The sequence below is a fragment of the Chrysoperla carnea genome, chromosome 5 (assembly GCF_905475395.1).
Source record: "Chrysoperla carnea chromosome 5, inChrCarn1.1, whole genome shotgun sequence".
NCBI lineage: Eukaryota > Metazoa > Arthropoda > Insecta > Neuroptera > Chrysopidae > Chrysoperla > Chrysoperla carnea.
In genome coordinates this window covers 10,293,710-10,317,885 of record NC_058341.1, presented here as the reverse complement: position 1 = coordinate 10,317,885, position 24,176 = coordinate 10,293,710, and the positions used below count along the sequence as shown (strand labels likewise).

Here is a 24,176-nt window from a genome sequence, read left to right as displayed (position 1 = left end):
AAGTTGCTCCTGTATGTAAAAGTAAGTTTAAGCAACATGGCGGAATACAGGTGAGTACAGATGAGAATATGAATGTCGCACTCCTTGGTGTCTCACCTCCACACCAGAAACTTTGTATGGCGTTGCTGGATACAGAAATAAATCCGGTAATTTCGGTACTGGAAGTTAAAATATTTTTTTGATTTCCTGTCAATTTTCGAAGACCTACGTGAATTATCTCTGTACGGCATTAATGTAATTCACTTCGAATATTAATTCTAGAGTCAGTATTCAGCAACGTCGTACATATTTGCTCGTGCAGGGGTGAGACACCAAGAGGTGTGACATTCATGTACTCACCAGTACGGCGCAAAACTGACGCCATGGTGCTTAAACTTACTTTTACATATAGGAGCATCTTTTTCAATATGATTCCCAGTGAGTCATTTCACCCGAAAAATTTAGCATGGGCTTGGAGTCTATTAGATGGATGGGGAGTCTTTTTATCCCAATTTTTCACGTCCTCAGGTAAAGTCTTTCGAAACAGATAATTAGATACAAATATGTTATCTTTTGTGAGTTTATTTCTATAATTTTGTGGTTTTTATCAGTAATTTACATCGAAGATTGTTGGTAAGTAGAAGCAATTACCCTCCTTATGTATCCGAGCCTGGATTGAAGTATTATTATTAGTTTACTTGCATCAAGTCAAATGAAGTTATTTATTATACAATATGAATTTTTTTTCTACCATGTAATAAGTTATTTCTAATTAAATGGACCACCTACTTTTATGAGCTTTCGTGCTTTTATTCCTTAATAAATAGGAATGCTGTGTGCATTTATAAAATAAACTATTACATCCATTAAGAAAGATAATGTGTATAATGCATATAAAACACAAGCTACATATGTTTTTGCTTGTAAGAAGTAATTTATAATTTTATTGCTAATGCTTTATAATGTTATTATTATTATTATTATGAGTGTGTAACAAAACAGACCCCACCCATATGCTTGTCGTAAATTTCTTGGGTATTTAATAATATTAACGCCCAAGACATATAATATAACATCTTTAAGACTATATGCAGTAAACATATTATTCATTATTTTATAATATTATGTTATATAATGTATACAGATGTTAATTCTACCTCACTGAGTTGTTCTTGAGTTCTCCACCAATTATTATGCACTTGCATGACGTTCCTTTATACATGGTGCTTTGTGTAATCATTTATTTTCCCATCGATGCTTTCGACTAGGCATAAATTTTCACTTTCTCTTTATTTTTTAGTGTTACTAAGTTAAATATTTTCTTTGGATAACAAAGTGTAAAAAATATTAATCCACGATACAGTTTTTTTTTTTTCAAAAATCGGGTTCATTCAACATTTGGTTGAGTTATTTTCGAGCTAACGTTTCGAGCTAATAGTTTTTCTCATAAACTACAAGCCCAATTGCGAAATGAACCCGATTTTTGAATTTTTTGGGTCAAAATTAACTTATAAACTGAGTTTTATCAAATTCTGAAACCAAATATTTTTTTGTGAATTTTTCGATTTTTTTAAAGGGGTACCCCTTAAAAAAATTGCAAAAAATCGAAGAAAATTTACCGTTTCCGATTTGGATAAAACTCATGATATATGGTAATTTTGACCCAAGAAATTCGAAAATCGGGTTTATTTAACATATGGATAAGTATTTTCCGAGATATCGTCAAAAGACGACCTCAAATATCATTTTTCTCCGAAAATACTGGCCCAATCGCCAAATGAACCCGATTTTTGAATTTTTTGGGTCAAAATTACCTTATAAACTGAGTTTTATCAAATTCTGAAACCAAAAATTTTTTTGTGAATTTTTCGATTTTTTCAAAGGGGTACCCCTTAAAAAAATTGCAAAAAATCGAAAAAAATTTACCGTTTCCGATTTGGATAAAACTCATGATATATGGTAATTTTGACCCAAGAAATTCGAAAATCGGGTTCATTTAACATATGGATAAGTATTTTCCGAGATATCGTCAAAAATCGATCTGAAATATCATTTTTCTCCGAAAGTACTGGCCCAATCGCCAAATGAACCCGATTTTTGAATTTTTTGGCTCAAAATTACCTTATAAACTGAGTTTCATCAAATTCTGAAAACATAAAATTTTTTTGTGAATTTTTCGATTTTTTCAAATAATGGGCACCAGAAAAGTACCAGAAAAATTGGGAAAATTTTTCTGTCACCGATTTTTAATACAAAATTAATATCTTGAGTAAATCGCAAATATCAAAATTGGGTGCATTTGACGATTAGAAATGTATCTCCTGAGATATACGTATATTGGTAACAAGTTCGGCTTTGTGATCTTTACACACGAGAGTATATTAAGTCCAGTGCCTGTAGCCAACGGAACTTATTGAAAAGAAAAGCTAGAAAAGAATAAAATTATTAATTACTAATGAAAATTCTTTTTATTCGTTCCTCCCAAATGAATTTTGTAGTCGCACTTGGCTCCAGACAATTCCATTTGAAAAATATAACTACAGAAAAAGCAATTCCGAATAAGTATTTGCATTCACATTTATTTAAGCAGCGTTTTATTATTATTTTTTATGAGTTAAAATTTATAATATTTTAATTATATATTTTTTAAATATTGAACTCTTATAAATATTATATCAATTTTTAATAAAACAATCGGTGTATTATTCAATTTATTTAATTAAAATTTAAAAGTAATATAATAATATTATAATATATAATCTTGGCTATAACTTAATATATGTTGCTTAGTATCCTATACTTGAGTTTATATAGGTATAATAAGTGATAAACTTTTCTAATTATTTTGCATATAAAATAATAATAATAATATTAAAAAACTTGAAGAATAACTAATTAAATAATTAATTTAAAATCATTATTAAATATTATCATTATATTTATTATAAATTATTAATATTTAACATGAAAAAAAATTTTAAGAAAAATATAATTTATTATACGGTAACTATAATCCGATTGAATTAATAACGAAATTATTTTTGCTTAACGCTTTTGCTTCTCAGGATTCGTTTAAGCTCTGTCAAAGAAGCATTAAATGAAGCATAGAACTATCGATATAAAAGCAGGCTTTAAAGCATTAAAACTGCATTAAAATTAATAAGAGCTGAAAATATAATTAACAAGTGAAAACAAACAATTGACTGAGTTAATTGTTGAAATACCATGCAAAGTCAGTGTTGATTTCTTTATCACATTACACATACAAACATGTGACACATATATAACTGATAATCAAGTATAGTAGATATTATAAAATTTCCGCCTAATTGGCGCCCTCACGGGTAAACAGTGATGTTTACGAAAAAATGTTTCAAACAAAAGTTGTTTAATTTTTTATAAGGAACATTTTTTACATTTAAACTTTTGTTCTATCTCTAACGGTTTACAAGATGGGTCCTACGGACCCAAGACCCAATTGACCTATGATGCTCATTTACGAACTTGACCTCACTTTTAACGTCCTGAGTACGCTGTAAAAATTTTAGCTCGATATCTTTTTCGTTTTTGAGTTATCGTGTCCACAGACGGACGGACAACCGGAAACGGACTAATTAGGTGATTTTATGAACACCTAGCATCATTATTTTTAAGCGTTACAAACTTGGGACTAAACTTAATATACTATGTATATTTCATATATACATGATATAATTAGTACGCTTTTATTAGTTTGGTATATATTGTATCTATATATCTATGTAACGAAATTTTGGAACGTGATTTTCGCCCACTTTAAAACGTTGGATTCATTTGAAACATCGCACACTTATTAAGGACCCATGACAACACATTAATTTAATATGTTTATCCGATTATCCTGATCAGAATCTTCAGGATAAAAGATTAACTATAAAATCTATGATGGTGGAAGCGCAGATAACATGCTTTTGTAGCTATAGCTGAATTAAAAAGTAGAATACAAATAATAGTTTTAAATAAGAAGCTTTAAACAAAAAATTGGTAGTTTTTTATGAGGATTAACTTTCTAATTTAGTGTAAAAAAAAATATTACTCTATCTCTTACCGTTTAGAATTCAAAATGGATATTAGAGCAACTCGAAGAACTAGGTTCAATCTGATGTTAGAACATGATGAACTCCATCAAACTTCACAGTTTTTGTTAAAGTTATTGTTTTTTATTGATTTAACCCTATAAGCTTATTCTCATCGAAGTGGAAGAATAACGGCTAGTATATTAAGTGAAGAGAGAAGTAAATTTTAATGAATATTAAATTATTGTGTGGTGTAACATAAAAGGTTTCTGTATACCTTCAACCTTCATGTTCCTCCAACATATACCAACAAGTTTTGGTGTATTACGTTTAATTATACTTTAGACCGTGGGCCAGAAAGGGGTGTTTTGTTAAATGATTAATACATACTTGAATCTTCGTGCGCGACTTTTTTTCATTAAATTTATTAAACTCAAAGCTTTTTGTTTATGTCACCCTTTTTTCCGCCAAAATTTTTTGTAACAAAACCAAGTTTAAGTATTCTATAATATAAATAGGGAAAAAAATCTTTCGCGAACTTGCGACATATGCTTTAAGACTAAGATAAGGATAAAGATTAAGATAGCTTAAGCCAAAAGTCAAAAAAAGTAGCAAGCAGTTTTCTATTGATAATTTGTAACTTATAATTAAAAAACCACCTTGCGTGGAAACAAAAGCAAGCATAGATAAGAAAAAAAGTGGCCAAATAAAAGGAACTTTTGCATCTAAATAGTCTTTTGAGCATTGAAATCCCTTTATTATATTTTGTTCAGAAATTTGGTATAAATAATCTACTATCCCTCGGTCTACTTGAGTTCATTTGTGTTCCTCTTTCTAACCATGCATTCCTACCAAGCTACAAGCATTTTCTAACCATCTTCTGGAGTGTTATTGTTGCGGTTTTAAGAATATATTTAAATAAACAAACATGTATGAATGTATGAATGTTAACATTGTTTAATCGCATAGAGGTGTATTAAATATGAGCTTTAAACCGTGTTTATTGTTGGCTTAGAATGGTGTTATAAAACATAAAATACCGTGTCGTAGATTCATTCTTGACGTGTAAAAAGTTACGAAATAGACCGGGTGTAAACCGGAAAGTATTTCTAACTAATTAATATTTTACAAAAATGTGACTTTTTAGCAATGACAAACATGCATCTCAAAAGCATCCTCAAGATACGATATCCACTGTTTAGTCTCCAGTCATACTCAAGTAATCGAGGATTAAACCTCTAAATAATTTTGCTAGAGCTCCGATTGTCCTGAAAATTTGAAGTAGGTAATTTGTAAGTAGGTAGGACCAGAAGAAACAAAAGTTATATGGTGTTGAGTGGTATATTTGCCCAGGGGGTGGTTAATACCCTTTCTAGGGAGTAGAAAAATATATGTAAGCAGTGAAAAAAACATGGCATTTAAGTATTTTTCGAGTGATTTAATAATAAAGATAATTTTTTGTTTTATACGAACTTTTTTTTTGTATTTAAATTGCAATATTTCGAAAACTATACAAATCAGAATCTTCTAGAGCTTCTTGAGCAAGTTGCTAGTACCAAAATATTGAGATTTTATATGTTCGTTTTAAGATTTTTCAATATGTGTGTGTTGATGTCTTTATGTTTCTGACATATTGAGCTAAAGGTTTCAATAATAAAAAAAAAGTAGTTATAACTTTGAAACGAAATAATCATTCTTAATGTACTTAATAAATATAAATTTGAAAATCCATTTGTTTTCAGTAAACTTTGTAACAAAGCAACATCCTATTTTGACAAAATAAATACATCGATTATAAATTTCAATAAATTATTTCACTAATTAATATCCGGAAAATTATGATTGAAAACTTTATTATAACATATATGTAATACAATTGAAATTAAATCAGAAACTAATTAAATGATTGATGTAATATATATATATATATATATATATATATATATATATATATATATATATATATATATATATATATATATATATATATATATATATATATCTATGAATTTATACAGGGAGTCACGCAAATTATAATCCATAGATAGTCATACTCGTTATGATGTTGAATATTTTATATTATTTTATTCCCCTGACTCTAACTCAAACCCGTAGCATTGCGTCTGATTATTACAGGCCTATATCTTTGACGTCTGATTATTTGGGCATTATATACAGATTATATCATATAAATTAAAAATTCAAAGAAACTTTCGACACAAAATCAGGACTGATCGATTCGTCTGTGGCATCGTAGCCCCTAGCCGGATGAACCGATATTGTATTTGATGTTTTTTCAACCGTAATTTAATCAAGAGTGTTCTCAGCTAAGTTTCAAAAAAATCTACACATCCGTTAAAAGATCATCACGTACTCGCTCACGTACTCGTACTTGTTATCGGGTACAGAACCCTATACTCGCACTTGAAACATAGCTAAAATCATCCTAGATTAAATTGCTATTAAAAAAAAAATCCAAATCGGTTCATCCATCTAGCAGGTACGATGCTACAGTTAGACACACAGGTACAAGGATACACAGACATGTTAAACTTATAACACCCTTCTTTATTAGTCGGGAGTTAAAAATGATAATTGTAATAAAAGTTTTGAAAAAATGTACTTTACTATACTTCAATTATTAACAGCCAAATTTTCTAGAATTAAGTATTATCGAAACTCAATTAATATTTGTTTTTTATAAGAACATCAACAGCCGATTAAACGCGTTTACTTCAATCGAGTAATATTTTTACTGTGTGATTGTAATACTTTCTTAACTCTCTGCCTTTGTGTTTTTAGATAGCACACAAAGTCAGTATTGCTTCTTTGATGTATGTCATCAGCATTGCTTCTTTGAATATGTTACATCACGTAAAAAAATGACCATTGAGTTTTTATTTTAGAAACCTTTGCCCAACTAAATACTTTCAAAGAAGAAAATTATCTCTTTTTCGTAACATTCTGTATATTTATGGACGATTTATAATCGGCATATTTGTTATTATCATTTACGAAGCGGAGTTAGCTACTAGAATGATATAGATTTATGAGTCATTATAGTACTAACTAGAATGTTTTATGATCATTCAAACTATTATTATGATTATGATTATTAGTATTAAGGGGGTAAAATTTGTTACAAACAATATTTACGACATCAATTTGACACGAGATAGTATGTATATGGTGGTTGTTTAGTTAATTTCACCAAGAGGTCATTATTTATATAAAATCAAAATACAAGGTGTTCTAAAAGCATGGGTTCTATAAGCAGGCGGTATCGTTTTCGTAATGCAAAAATTAGTTTAGAATGAAGAAGTTCTCATTAAGATTGAAGAAGTAATTTCTTAATCGAATATATACAATTTTCTTTCCCTTAAAACAATGCAACTTCGTTGTATCTCAAGATACAACGTCGATGATTTCCTGAATTTTAAATTTTGTGTTTGTGAATCTGTTCTAAAGAAGAATAATTTACAATTTAAATTTTTGTTAATTAGTTTAAAATCTAAAAACAAGTACAGTCAAACCTGGAGCACAATCTCATTCTCGCTTATAGAGGTTTCTCACTAACCCGAGTTTCTCGCTAATGCAGGTACATGGGTAGTGTTTCTCTCTTATAGAGGTACGCAGTAATAACAAGTCCCAGCAAGTATAAATGTATGTTTTATTGTAGCTACAGTTCCTCCTAAATAATATAAATAAATAAAGCTCGACTGTCGCTTAAAGAGGTATAGATAAGTAGCAGTCTCTCTTACGGAGGTCCATGAGGGAAAATCGACTCTCTCTAACAGAGTTTTCTGTTTCTCGCTAATAGAGTTTTCCAGAGTTATAACTCACTTATCCAGTTCTCACTTACCTAGGTTTGATTGTATTTAATACTTTTTTAAAATAACAATTTCTTATCGTAATCCGTTAAAAATTACTGTTAGAAATGTTAAATTAAAAATCAAAAAAAGACTTTTAATAACGATAAATTTTTTTAATTTAAATGTTAATAGAAAAATCTTGTTATAATTAAGAAACTATTAAGTTTGTTTGACGTCAATAGGTGGTATAGAGATGTCGATAAACAGTGTCTTCTATATTAAAAAAATAACGATAAAAAAGTAGATGGTTTGTTTTTTATTTCAAAGAACTTTTTTAATGGATTTGATTTTTTTTCAATTAACAATCTTTACATGTGCATTAATTAACTTGCTATATATGAGAAATTGACTATACAGAGTGGACATGGATAATGGCTCGCTTTTTAGTTAACAAATCAAAAAATAGTTTAAACAAAAGTTGGAGAATTAGATGGGAGACATCTTATTCTGGCATCAGATTGGACTTAGTTATCCGGATTTCTTTATTTAAATTAAAAAGGTGATTCTCATTAAAAACTAACATCTTTTATGCAAGATAATTTTTCGAAAATGGTTAGCTTTCGGAGGAAATTCGACGTAAAAATATGTCATTATGCTATTAATCGAAAAAAAACACACTAGCTACAAAAAAATTCTATAGCCAAAGGTTGTCAAGGGCAATAGAGGACATCGCCTGTGTCTATGACTTTGACCTGAGTTCCAGTAACAAGGTCATTTGACCTTGATCTTCAAACTTTTGTTTTAATTCAACTTTCAATTATCGAATTTAAAGTGTTATTTTATCTCTTACCTTTTGAAGTGGTTATCAACAGAACGAAATACCATAATAGATTAAAATGGTCTACTCTCGGTCCACTCTGTATATATGCTTTTTTATGACAGTATAATGTCAGTCATTATCAAGAAATTATAGTTAATATTCTCATTTATCGAACATTACTGCCTTGTAAAGTGCAAAATAATTACAACTAACCTATTTAGTTGTTTAAATACAGTGTACCCGGTGTACGAAATCGGGCAACGATCTTGAGAGTTTATCTTAAGACAAATGAATTTTTGAATAATTCTTTCCATATTGAATTTTTGTATGAACGAAACTCGTCTCGTACCCGAGGGCGGTTGTATTAACTAACGTTAAATACGAACTAATAAAGAAAATGAATTTCTGACTGGCAAATTGTAATCACAGCCACACTAAAACATTGTCCTACAATTTGGCTTGATGTTAGGACAAACTGTAGGAAATTATATTTTATATTACTAAAAGGACATGAAAAATGATTTTAAAGAAGGGTCTTTAAATTGGTAAGATTTAAAAAAATTGGTAAGATAAAAATTTGACTTTACATATCCCCAAGGGAAATAATATAATGGGATTAGATCACAAGATTTTGGAGACCAATTAACAAGTCCATTACTTGAAATTAATAAAAAATGTTGCTCTGGGGTAAGTATATCCATTATGGACTGGGAAACCAAACTAAACACAAAGCTACCTATAAAAAACATATTTTACATCATAATGAGTTGTTACCATAACATCCTTTATTGGCATTAATAACAATTTCGAATGAGACAAATATTTCTTAGGAGGATGGGTAATAGAGGAAATGGGTTAATTATTCAGAAAAAATTTAAATTTTAATAAAAACTTACCAACAATAGTTGCAAAAATAAAAACACCAATCAAATAACTGACAATGGTAAACACGTATCTAGAAAATACAAAATAAAAATTAAATTTTTAGAATAAACAGAAAACATCATTTGCAAGATTATTACTAGAATTACATAGAAAAATAAGAAATTTCATATTATAAAGTACAAAAAATATATATTATGTTATAATCTTTATATATAAAAATATCATGACACGATGTTCATTTACTCTTAGGTCCAAGAAAAACCGGTTTCAATGAAATTTGGTATATGTGTATTTTTTGGCCTACTGATAGTTTTTATCTCGATTAGTCAACTTTCATTTTTCACCGTCAGGATTACATTTTATTGTAAACGAATCGTGGACTGTGACAAAAAAGAGCAGGAAAACTTCTGGAAGCAGCAGAGATGTGGTTTTATTGACGAATTGAGCTTATTTCATGTGGGACTGAAGTGGAAAAGAGTAGAGAAGGCCAATGAATTTTAAGTCTTGTTCTGTGTATTTTCCTTGAGGACAGAATGATGCATCCCCTCCTAGGACACATGGATGACGCTGTGTCTCAATTTCAAATATAGGGTTGAATTCACTTAGGGTTCAATAGGGTTGAGTTCTATAAAGCAAGTAGTGAGAATTTTTTAAATATTAATAAATACAGGGTGAATTTTATTTTCTACTTCATGCAGCAAGGTCGTCCGTTACTGCTGGGTCACCCCTTTATATTACACATATTTATATGCATAGTAATTAAATTTTGTTGAATAATTTAGGACAATAATTATTGATTGTATTATAACGAGCCATAGCCACGCGTAACCGGGTCAGCTAGTGTATATATATATCCAAAACGATTACCAACAATAACACAAAGATTTTCTAATAATGTTCATTATGGTTCGTTAATTTCTGGCTCCAATCCAAAATATAGAACTACCTAGAATATATATCGTTGTTGTATTCTGGTAAGTATATTTTTTGTATACCAATACTTATTTTTATAGATCTACGGCCTGGTAGAGTATTGGCTAAAAATTTGGTATATGTCGATAATAAATCATATAAAATTAGAATTTTAACGTTTTATTAGTAGCAACTGTTGAATGAACGAGGAATTTGGTAAATATCTTATCTAAAAAGATTCATGAAAATTATCGTCCGATATTGTCAACGGGCAGAATCAAAAGACTTATATAGTTACATTAATCCTATGATTAGTGATGTTATAGAAGTCTTCTAGCAAAGAAAATTTCTGTAGAGGAAATAATTGTTATACTTGACAATAGACTCTCAAAATTTTACCTTGGCTATGAAATACTACGCCTGGCACCAGGTCTATTAGAAGGATATACATGTCTTATTTTTTTTCTGTTGGTAAAACGGAAACATACTCTTGAAATTAAATGACAATACAGATGATTTATGAGAAAAATATTTAATATAAAAATTTTTTGATATATTTTTTTTTAGAGAAAACTTTAATTAATATTTTTATATAAACTACTTATTTGAAAAGTATAACAAATGAATTACTAAATAATAATTTAATTAATTTTATAGAATTTTTTCCAGAAACTCTCGTACAAATGCGGATTGTTCAAAAATTTTTAAAGACGAATTCAGAATTTCATCACTTAATCTTTTTTGTTTTGAAGTAAAATATTTACTAGTGAATGTATTTTGTGATAGGCCTAAGATTGTAAGTGGCAAAGATGTTAGGGATGGCAATTTTGTTCGACGTAGAAGTTTTTGCCAATCAAAAGTACCTATAAAGGTGAATACCATTAAGTCCACAATCAAATACTGACTTAAAGCCTGCGAATCGACGATTAAGGACTTGTAAAATCGAAAATAAATTGTTATCCGTATAGTTTGTTCGTAAATTTATCTTCATTTTAGCGAACATTACTTTTCAAACATCTTTTAGGGCAGGGGTGTGGAAATAAAGCTCATAAATGTGTGACAATTTTGTACGATAGGTTTAGTGATAATTTCAATTTGTAGACGAGAAACGGATAAGAATAATTTACTAATCATCCACAATGACTTATAGTTAATTTTTTAGCTTTTGAATGTGAATTCTAAAATAAATCGTACAATGTATTACAAATTTTATCTAGTTTATAACTTTAATATCTATCTACATCTATAAAATATCTGCTGTTGTAATAAAATAAATGTTTAAAATTTAATAATAAAAACAATAATTTTAATAGTAATATTTAAAATTATCATCTTTTTTATAGTACAAATTATGCAGAATAAGGGGGCACAAAGATATTATAAAGTGTTCTAAAAGTATAGCTAATTCTAATAGTTTTTATGGATTTTGTACTCATTTTCATTCTCTTGATTCGCAGAAAATTTTCTAAAATATTACTAAAATGCAAAAATTGATTATACTATGATTATTTCGATGATAGGCATACATAAACGTAGCTCTTTCGAAAAATGAAAAACGATTTTTTCGACATGTAAGTGAATATAATCTAAAATTATTCTTTATTCTAGTCTAAAAAATTTGTTGGTCTCCTCTAAGATAAAAACAAACAAAAGAAGCATTCTGATTTGTCACCATCTTACATGAGACACTAAAATAGCGTGTATTTTCGAACACCCGTTATATTACGGTATATTTTATAATGAGTCAGAAAAAAAGTTCATATATAATTGCTTAATGTACTGAATACTAAAATGGAGGAAAAAAAATTGTTTATAGTCGGTATTACATTGTATAATTAAAATTTATTCTAATTTATTCTAAAATACATAACTTTTTTTCGAGATTTTCTACTTTCAAAAAATCATTTATTTGCGAGTCTGTTGTAGGCTAACTAACCAACTGTTGTAGCTAACTTAGGTAATTAAATTAAATTTCCGAAAAATAAATAATAATAACAACTATCAAAGTGAATTATTTAAACATTATTAGCATATTAAGGTAATTCCAGCGTGAAAACACTTGTCGATTTGGCCTATTTTTGTTAGCTGTGAGATCTCGAAGTTCCGTTTACGTTGAGTGATAATAAACTGTAACGTACGCAATTTCGTGAAGCAAGCATGTAAAAAACAGTCCTCAAAGTTATTTAGCAGAGTTGAAAGGAATGTTCTAAAACGAAAGGAACGGTTAAAATTTCTGAAACATTGGGATTTAATAGTATGATCTTTTCTTAGCCAATGAACAAAAAAATCATTAAATTCCGTCGAAAAGTGAGTTTTACCATAGGTTAGAGTGGCTGTCCTGGGGTGGGACACATTTAGACCATAGGGTCCGTTGTGATACCGTAAAAGGATTGGCCCATACCCGGCCACTACTCCATGAACCATTTGGAGCTGTTTAAGAACAGCAGAAAAGCTTTGATGTCGACGGACTCCAGGTCGGAGAAGTCGTCAAAGAGAGGTTGGCTCAAGTAAGTCCATCTCCTCATGACAAGAGCTGGGCAGTGACAGAGAAGATGAGACATTGTCACCTCCTTTTCACCACTGCGACAGCTCCTGCAGTAGTCGCAATAGACTGCCAGGCCCAGGCGTTCAGGGTTTTACCATAAGTTCAAGCTTTTATTTTTAGGCCATTCCATGCTTAAACTACTTTGAAGTTATATTGAGCTATAACTGACTATAATACGGTTTGAATTCGCCTTATCCCTAAACATGTATTTTATATAAAAGAGTGTTTCTTTTAATTTTTAGAGTAGTTACAATAGTCCAGACTGAGGAAATAAAAATATCCGGAAATAAATTTTTACAAAACCTCAAAATTGATTATGCCAGAAAGAAGAATACACAACATAAAAAGCATAAAAATTAAAAAAAACAACAAAAATTTAATTTTGTTGAAGAAAAGAAGAAAGAGAAATAAAATTTATTGTCATGTTAGCTGTGGAGAGATACAGATAGAGAGATTCTTTTGAGAAACCGAAAAAGACTTGCAATATGATGGTATAAAGGAACGAGAACAACCGTTTTTATATTCTCTTTACTCAGACAATGAACTTATTACACACAAATACAACTATTTACATTATTTTTACATTATCTTACGTTTTTTGTCAACGGGATGATGTGATATAGAAAAACCGGGAAGACAGTCATTATATTATTATATTGGGAACGAAAAATACATTTATGGAACAAATAGGGAACAATATCGATGATGAGCGTGAAGAAACCGGTGAGTGTATTTTGTATCGTTATGGCTGCCACTCAAGAAAAGGTTGCGAGGATGCCATACCAAGAAGGTCTTAACAGATTAAGAGATAATCTGAAAAACCAACAATTAAAGGCATGCACCGGCTACGAGGGAGGGCGAATCGCCAAAAGCCTGTTGGGTGGAGGAAACCCATACATTTTCTCTGTTATCATTGATAAAAAACTTCAACTATGATAAAATGAAAACTTAAAAGAATTGTGTACTTTTAACTTCTGGGAAATTTTTTGTGTACTCAATTCCATACAGTGACTGCATTGGTAAACGAATGATAACGATGTACAGAAAACATACGTTCATAATATAATGTTTGTGTAAGTTTGTGTCATAGTTCACAATTGCACACGAAAAATTGTATACATTTTATGTGCTACACGAAGCGTAACGTATAAAATAACATTAAATGATATAGCAATTCATAAAGTGATACAAAAAAAGATAAAACAAAATACTGGGAAATTGGGGAATCATCATATGCTACAGGATTCCGTACATGAAAATATTGTAAAACCTAAAATCAGAAATCATAGATTACGAATTCAATTTAACGACGTTTGACTAAAACTTGATCTCAGGCTTAACTATCAAGATCAAAGAAGTTAATCTATTTAGAATACTTAAAACGTTAGGAACGCAAAAACATTGTTTGCTTCTTTTTGCAAATTCGAGCAGTATAAGAACTTTACCAAATGGCAAGAAACTCAGTTAAACCTCCTTTTTTTCTTGAATTCGACTTTTTCTACAATTTTATCCTGTCATAGCAGAGTGAAATCTTCACCAACACCCTTCATTCATAGTAAAAAAGGACAGGAGGTGTCGTGGCACACCCGGTAGGAGCTACGTTCTTTGACTATACCTGATTTATTTAATTTAAATTTAAATCTTTATTAAATTTTAGAAAAAAGTTTGTGGACGTGGATGGATCTCAATTTGACCACCTATTACATTCCACAAGATCTCGAATTCATTGAGAATACTATTAAAAAACTATAAACAAGGTGCGATAAGAAATATAGTTTCAAAAATATTTTCTCGTAAAAATATGAACTTATTTGAAATAATTCGTTATTTAAACACTACTTTCGTTAAGTTTCATTTATTTATCGGATTTTTTTTAGAGAGGCATGATCTCAACCAGCCCTGGCATATTTTTGAATAGTTGGGTCTGGTAATGTGTCTCATATCGATTAGAGTATTAAGATATTACAAATAGGACAGCCGTAGAAACTTTTCTGGTTGCTCTCTAGAAGAAGCTATTACCGTTAGTTATATCTACTGTTTGACTACGTCTGAAGTTAATGTAGAAGTTATTCACTATTGGGAATATATCTTTTGGTCACAGAGTATGAGTTTTAAAATGTTTAGTAAAATTAGAATCTATGAGCTTTGACAGTGTATAGAATAATTTTTATTTCATATTTTCAGTTGGTTTAAAAACTATTTTTGCAAAGTTGACACAAAATTACATCTTGGGAATTTTCTAAAGGAATATTTTCTTATAAATGTTTTTTTAAAGAAAACTATCTTCGATATTTTCTGATACAAGAATGAGAGTTGGATAAAAAATCTTTTTTTTTCTTCATCAGTATATCAAAAGTTATTAGTAAATTTTGGGAAAAATAACGAAATGTTGAATCTTTCTGATGCGTAAGCCCACATTAAGAGGCTCAATGATACTGTTGAATTATTTGACTAAAAATGGCCTTTGTGGTCATTGGTTAAGCTCTACTGTTTGTTTGAGAATATTTGAGAGAATAAGTACATTTTGTCAGGATTAAAGAAAAATAGTGTAGGAAAATGAGGTTCAGCACCGTTAATTGGTTTATTTATCGAAAAAAAAGAAGATCAAACAACATTGCCTTCCTCTTTGGTCCCTATTGACATGAATTTTTTCTACATATTTTTTGATTGTAAATAATTTCTTTTTCTAATATCGACAAAAAAGAAACCGAAAATTCTTTTGTTTGAAAATTTATGATTATATAGACATTCACCAAATTTTCTTTGGGAAAATATTACCTATTTTTATAAGAAAATTACAATTTTGTTTTCATCCTATTTTACATATACTTATAACATGTAAATTTACAAAAATTTATCTAAAAATAATCTGCCACGTAACTTCTATATACGTATTTCAAAGAAGAAAAGAGTTTGTTTTTTTGTGTTTAAGAAGAAGTACGACGAGACATTTCTTGAAACTTAAGGAAATTTCAGGAAACTGTATTGTTAAGAAAAACCGCAAAGAAACGGGGTCGCAAATAAAAATGAAATATTGTCACAAACTTATTCGCGATGAGAAAAAACTGGCAAATACAGCATTCTAGAGATTTCAAGAAAGGCTTTTTTGGTAGGTTGATTGAAGCCGTCGAGAAAATAATGAGTTTAATAAAAATCCCGTAAAAATTTAATGATGGAAGGATTTATAAAATGTGACAACACAATGGGCAATGAGTTTTAGAGTATGTGTTAGCACTTCTGACCAAACCCCTTTGCAAGGATTAAAATTTCAAAGAAAAATCTTAAATGCTTCTTTTTCAAAACATATAAATGGGATGCTTTTCGTATCAGAAAACGCCAAAATTTTCGAAGTTTCTTGAAGTAACACATAGCTTCTGCGATAACACATAGAGGTAACAAAAAGTGGATACTTTCCTATTTACGTTTTTTTTTTTTTTGTACATAAAAGAACAGTTTTTTTGAAGGAAATATAATTTTCATTTGATAATAATTTACATTTATATTTGCTTTTCGCTTTTTTTTTCTCTATAAATTTTTTTTGTTTTCTTTTTTTTTTTGTTTTCGGAATATTTTAAATAAATTATTTTTATAAAGAAATTAAAATTTGTAAGAATTTTTTATAAGCGTCTTTTATCTTATGTTTGGATATACTTAACAAGATTTAAAAAATACACTCAAAAGTCTTAAAAAAAGAATTTAAGTTCATTGTTTAAAAATATTTTTGTTTACTTTCTTCTATTTTAATTATAAGTTTTTAAATAACATTTTATTTTGATTTGAACCCAAAAACATATAATAGATAAATCCGGAAAATTGATATCCAAATATCAATTCAGTTCTCGCTAAAATCGTCAGAAATATCGTAAATACAATGAAAAACGTTTGAAGAAAATAAGCTACAATTGACTAGCTTGGAGTGCGAAGGAGCTTACATTTTATATGAAATACAAAATTATAATTCATTACATTCGATGAGGCACAATAAACGAATTACCCTGTATGAATAAATTAAACAATAGTTACAGGTAAATTAATTATCTCATATTTTCGTAATTTTAATAAATTACAAATCCCAAATGGACTAATTTTTGCAAATAAAAAATTATTTAGTAATTCATTTTAAAAAATAATTTTGAAATCCCAAAAGAATTTCTAAAACGTGTATAGCGTAGGTATTTAACTCGACTGTTCATTTGATGGACCATTCATAAATTACGTCACTTACTAAAAGGAAAGGAGAAGGTCAAACGAAATGGGATATTGTGTGAAAAGGGGAGAGACTCAAAACCTCTGTGATGTCAAAATCTAAAATGTTAAGACATGAAATTTATACGTAAAACTCGATTTGTACGAAGTCGACGCCCAAGTCATGATTAAAATTACATTTTTCTTTGCCATGAAACCTTCTATTCTCCAAATGTAGACCAAAAAGTTATGAATAATTACATTTTTTAAAGAGAATTGAAAAAAATACACTCGAACCAGGATTCTAACCCGGACTTCTTGGATTCATGTCATCCACGAAGTCAGGGTTCGAGTGTATTTTTTTCAATTCTCTTTAATTAAGATTACTAAACAAGATATTTGTCAGTATTTAGTTTACGTTGTATGTATCATATTAAAAACATCAATTATAATCGAGAGACCATGATGTAAATAAATATCGTGTACATGATTAAAAGTAAACAATAACAAAAAGTAATATTAACTTTATTATGGTTTGATGTGCTAAAATGTGATTTTTAACAAAACAAACAATGACAATCTGAAAAAAAACTAGTTTACATAGAAAAAAGTTTTCGAACTCATTTATTAATTAAAATGAACCGATAAATATCATGTATCAAATAAAAAATAATTTGAACTTTCAATTGATTGTATTAAACGACATTTTTTATATGTAATTTTTTATTTAACGACAAAAAAATTTTTATTTATTTGATGAAAGCGACAGGATGTGTAAAGGCTGTTCGAAAACTTTTTTTTATCTATTTAAAAAATATTTTTTGTATTCACTATAAAAAAAACCAGTTACACTAAAACAAAATTTCTGATTATAAATTTGAATACAAAGTTTCAATTTATGTGTTTTTTTTTTTTTTGAATTATGTGTTCACAAAAATTTTGTTCAAAAAAAATATAATTTGCATAAAAAGCTTACATTCTCTGTGATTCTGAAACACAACATTCCCGAACAGCCCTCAAATATCCTGCCGCTCTAATGATGAGCTTCATCAACACTCCATTCTAAATTTAGTATATTTAAAAAAAATTGTTTTCTTTTTTAGGAAAATACAAAAAGTTTGGAAATGTTTGGTTTATTTAGAAGAAAAAAAACAAAACAAAAACACTTGGCACTCAGTGAAAATTTAGTGAACACATAAAAATTCGTTTTACCAAGTGCGGTATTTGTTTCTTGTATTTATTTTAGGTAAAAAAAAAGTTGATACTTACCTTTGATCATAAATAAAGGAAACAACATATCTCTTTATTAATGTATCTTGGTTGAAAACTTAATTTTGCATTTTAACCAGAGATGATACGTTTTTGTCTACCTACACGCACTTTTCAAGAAAATTAATTAGTGCGTGTTCAAATCATTTATATTTTACAAGCAATAAACTTCATTAGTAAAAAAATTAGTCAAACTTTTTGCACTTAAAAAACGTTTTGAACCCTTTTGTTTTTGGACAACCTTTAAATAAAATATGAACATTTTTGATGAACACTGTGTTAAAATTTTTTTAGTGTATTTCATATTTTTAGTAAATATTTGTAAATATTACGCGATGAACGCCAATGGTTTTTATAGAAAATACCATAGTTTTGATTAATTTATGAGTGATATAAAACCCGAAGCTCGAATTAATGCCCAAATTATTTTGCTTTTAAAACCGAAATCATCCAGCGAAATCGTACAGCGAAGTTTTCGAAATCGTCCAACGAAGCAGAACAGTTTCATTAAATCCATTAAGTAGTTTTTGAGTGAGAGAGATTTTGCGAAAACATCTTTAATGTATATTTTACAATTAGAGTCGTAAATACGGCATCCCTCACGCACCAAGGTAACGTACAAGCGAATAGGCTTCAGTTGAATATTTGCCTATTAAGATTTATTTTGCAGCATCACTTTGTGTCGAACCTTATTAAAAATCATGCGCGAAAGGGTAATTATGAATTCATTCAAGAGTTTATTTTTCATGATAACAGTCGTAGCAAAAATCAAGTATTTAGGTCATGAAAATAAACGCCAGAACTTTTAAAATACTATAAAAATGAAGTTATCTATAAAATATTATAGTTATTATGAATAATATTTCATTAAAAATCAATTATTCTTATGACGTAGGTATTTTTTTTATATTAAAACAAAAAGAGCATTATGACATAATGATATACATATAAATTTTCAAAACAGACTCTCCATCATAACATTAATTATTAACTCTAAAAATATTAGCTCGACCACGAGAAATAATATTATCAATAGTAATTTACTTTCTTTTCGTTTATAGGCAATTTTATTACAGATATGATATATAAATTACTAATTAAATTAATTAATGAACAAAATTAAATGTTAATATATTTTTAGACCGTGAGTCTATTTTTCGTCAGTATAGCGAAAACGATTAGTTCGAACCTGTGGGGAAAAATCGTGGAATTTGATAAAAGAATAAAAAAGATATGAAATATATATTATCAATGTATGCTTGTGCCCCCACTACAGTGCCCATACATACTTAATTAGTCGGGGGCAACGGTTTTTTTGTTTTTAATTTGAAGGAAATCAATGAAAACATATTATCCATCTACCGTTTACCCATAAGACCAAAGTTAAATATAGTTACTTTTGAAGTCATTTATTTATTTAAATAAGAGGACAACTCCCCTAAAATTGCCCAGGCGCTCGTACATCCAAAGATAAAAAAGAACATTTGTTCACCAATCAATATGGGTAAAATAAACAGGCTCGAGACATATCGAGTATAAAAAAAATAGACACTAAAGCAAGAAAGCATAGTTGTATATTATAATTGAAGCTGTACCATTAAAATTCTTCTCAATTTCTCTCCATTTCAATAATTTGTAGACTATGATATAATAAAATTAAAAAAAAAAGTACAAATAGTTCTCTCATAATAATAATAATAATAACGTAATATTATGCATTTGTTACTACTTTATTCAAATAATGCAATGTTTTTAGTCTGTCTGTGGCATTGCATTGCATTGTAATACTTGGATGGCATGTGGATGATGACTTCATTGTATCATCATTATGAATGAAAAGTAAGTAAAAGCCTCTATGTACATAATTTTCCGCAAATATCATATCCGCGGGACAGCATCCGTTTTTGTAAAATGTTCAATTAGTACAGTAAAAATATGTTTCTTAATTAAGTGTCAAATATGTTTCTATTTGTTATAATGTTTCTAATTTTTAATTCAAAGAAACGATCAATGTTAAAATTCACTTAAAAAATTAGTAAATAGACAACTTGTAAGAGGTAAATGTTAATTGTTTGTCAAATAATCGAAAACTATTATAAATGTATAACGTATACGGAATTCAAGTTGCCTATTTATTAATTTTGTAAGGCAGCTTTAACAGTGATCGTTTCATTGAACTAACAAAACATTTGCACCACTAACTCATGCCTTATTAGTAATGATATTTGACACCTAAGAAATACATTACAAATTTGGAAATGTATTTCCAAATATAGCATGATAACGTCATATTTAAGCTATCGGCCTGAAAAAACGCAGCAGGGAATTTGTCAGAGACGATGACCACTTGATAACATTAATAATTAGTCAATATCAATAAGATCCATGGTTATACCATATCGCATACTCGCAGAGAGTGGAGCTCAAACTTCAATCAAGTTGTTTTTATTTCCTGTCCATTCTATCATTGAACATCTCACGTAGGAATCAGATCCTACAATCGTATGAAAATCGAGGCACAGGTTAGCCTAAAATATACTCAAGAAAATAATGAACTTTCCGTAAGATTAGCTGTTTTCGAGATTAGTGTAAACATGCTGAGTTTGTTTATGGATGCCAAGTGAGTGTTTGATGCTAAATTTATAAAAATATATGTTTTTGCTTTTTCTGCATACTTATGTAATACAGCTCATGATAAAAACAATAATAAAAGTTGTATAATATACTAAAAATTTTATTTAAGGTTGAACGAATATTAAGGCACTGTATAGATAAAAATCCGAAATTTGATGATTTATTAATTGATATTCGATAATGTTGCTCTATCTTTCATAGATTAAAAGTTAAAAAACTTCTACGTTTATAAGTCCAAACTCTTACAAAACGTTAAAATTAAAAATAAAATAGTTTGAAAATGAGTTCTAGTAAATTTTTTTTAATTATATGTGGGCATGTTCTTAGATATCCAAAGTCAAAGGTAGCAAAAATCAGTTTTTTTGAGAATATCTTGTTTTATTTGCATTCAATCGTATCTTTATTTATTGTAAAAGCTGAAGGGGATAAAATTTTCTACAAATTTTGGCTGAAATCTTTTCTTAAACGTTGAACCTTTTTTGAAATAGAGGGTGCATAAGGTGGAGCGCTCAGCTATACGTACCTTAGTGCAAGGTCAAACCCTAAGATGATTGGACTATAATGACTCCTATCCGATTTAGGTTGTTTCGCGCTAGATTGTTCAGCTGGTCGCTTGCCTTATATTCAGAAGAGAGAAGATTAATAAGAGGAATAATTAAAGATTATTCATTATCCCGCCAATGATCATTTCTAAAATCGAATAGGAATTTTCCCGAAGGAATGACATAGTTTTTCGAAATATAACAAATAGTCTATGTTAGTTATTATCTTGATTTCCAGCTATCTTCGTTTTGACTTGAAAGACGGGTAAATACGAAAAAGCAAATAAACTGACAGCGAGAAAATATTATTATAAATTATATTTTGCACCAATGCGGGTTTAGACTTCAATAAACTGCAAATACATTTCAAAAAAAGAAAATTATTTTTCTATATTCTCATTATGAATATGAATTAGAATAGCAGCATAGTATTAGAAAAGCAGTCATAACGCAGAGAGAAGAGAGAGTTTTTTTTTACTCCAGAGAGATATAGCCCTGGAATGATGCAATGTATTTAAATACTAGTTTACGTCGATGGATGAAGTATATCCCGGTATGTTATTATGCATAGACAGTTTTCAATGAAGAAAAATATAGGCGTCATCGTATCATAAAAAGAGCATCAACGGCTTTTACTCTTAGTGTAGTTAAAATAATTTTTATTCTTCTCTTCTCAATGAAAAAAATACCGCCCTTTTGATTTCATTTTATTTGTGCACATAAAAAAATACACGATCGTTTTGGTGTGTTCTTAATCATCTTTAAAAAAGGTTTTTTTTGAAGTGAAAACTTCTTTAGCTGCGTTGAGCGCGTTTTTATTATAATAATTTTTAGTAAGGGATAACAATTCTAGTTTGGGTAGGTAAAAATGGTTTTGATAGTCACCTCGGCAGTCACCATGCCTGTTTATCATTCTTTTCAGTATGCCAGTAAGTCAGTGAGAATAACTGCATAACATTATATCGCGAATAACATATTATTTCTACAAAGGTAACACAATTTGTTTTTAAAGAATTCCGTTTTAATAACATTTCTCTGTATGTTTTATTTTTTTTTCAACTTTTCTTCATCATAAATTTTTTTTACAGAATTAAAAATGAAATGCATTCACGACTCATACTTTTCTTTATTGCTGCACCGAAGTAAAAGTATACTTACACTTACATATAGTCTTTATGAATTATTAAACAGAGTGAAAAGAAGTTTTTTTTTGTATTATTGTAGATTGAAAACGATAGGAAAAAAAGAAGCGATTTTACCATTTTAAATAATTCAATATTTTTCTAACATGTACAAAAATTATTAAAATTAATTTCCATAATTTGTTCAAGCGGAATATAATAAGGCCAAGAAAACGCGTTACGAAATATGACGATCACACTAATAAGACAAGGGAACATGAAAATTACCGTTGACCGGTATACAAATTTAGCTAAATAAATTAATGGTACCAGATCTGACAAAGTTTCTTCTATTATAATTTATAATTTCATTAATTTTGCATAGCGTTTTGGACAAATGGTATTAATAATTAATTCAATTATTGATAAATTATTTACATAAAGATTTGAATACGATAAAACATAGGTATATCACATTTTATTGGCTTAGAGTGGGCAGTCAGAATATTTAGTCATTAATATATTGAAGTACGGTCCTGTTCATTAAAAATGAAGTCAATGATACGTATTATCATGTACATTCAGTGGTACATTCAATTGTTAAATTCAAGTTATATTACTTTACCTCCTCAAAACTTACTCATCAATAAATAATCACGTTGAGTATAATTTATAAAATAATATGCAATGGTCTGCTTGAAAGAAATTTTACTTTTACGCAAAATATTTTTATGTGAAAATAAAATCTCATCGACGATCAGTCTTCAGCCTACCTGCATTCTGATAAATATTTAATAGAAATTCGAATGCAGTATAGTTAAATATTAAGATAAATAAAATGAATAAAACATACAAAAGAATTCACAGATTTCAAACGTTATTTGCAAAGTGTGTTGGTTCGTGACGAAATATATACACACATAATTAAAATTGTTACGTCACAACGATATTTTACGAAAATTTGTTCTTCGGGTGTTTTTCTTTTTCTTTTGAAAATTAAAAAAAAAACATGTATGTAACTTTGTCTGCTATCAAATCGGTTATCAAATAAAGAGTTTTGTTGTGAAACTTTTTACCACTTGGGTGTACTTTCTCTAGAGAAAAGCATGATATGTAAAAGGATATCAAGTTCATTTTATATAAAATAATGTGTAATGTCATCCATACCTTCTAATATAATATATCTTTCGATTATTCATCAATGGGTTTAATATGTATTCAAAAAGGTTTCAATGTAAATATTCATTAGACGAATAAGGATATGTATGATAGATGGATACATGAGATACATGGGGATGATAAAATATCTCTCAAATACTAATCGATAAATTTATGTCCTGTTCAATGTTTAACAGATATTTGATTGTATTGTTTGATGTATATATTAAGTATATATATATAATAATATTCTGAAAAC

The 24,176-nt window shown here is 28.7% G+C and overlaps 1 protein-coding gene across 1 annotated transcript in view; it reads right to left on the bottom strand.

The window, feature by feature from the left end:
- The window catches only part of LOC123299562, a 63,787-nt gene that overhangs the window by 20,613 nt on the left and 18,998 nt on the right, over nt 1-24,176 (bottom strand). The window contains exon 6 of the mRNA XM_044881793.1: nt 9,563-9,621. Coding sequence (XP_044737728.1) covers nt 9,563-9,621 — 59 coding nt within the window. The remainder of the gene's footprint in view (nt 1-9,562; nt 9,622-24,176) is intronic.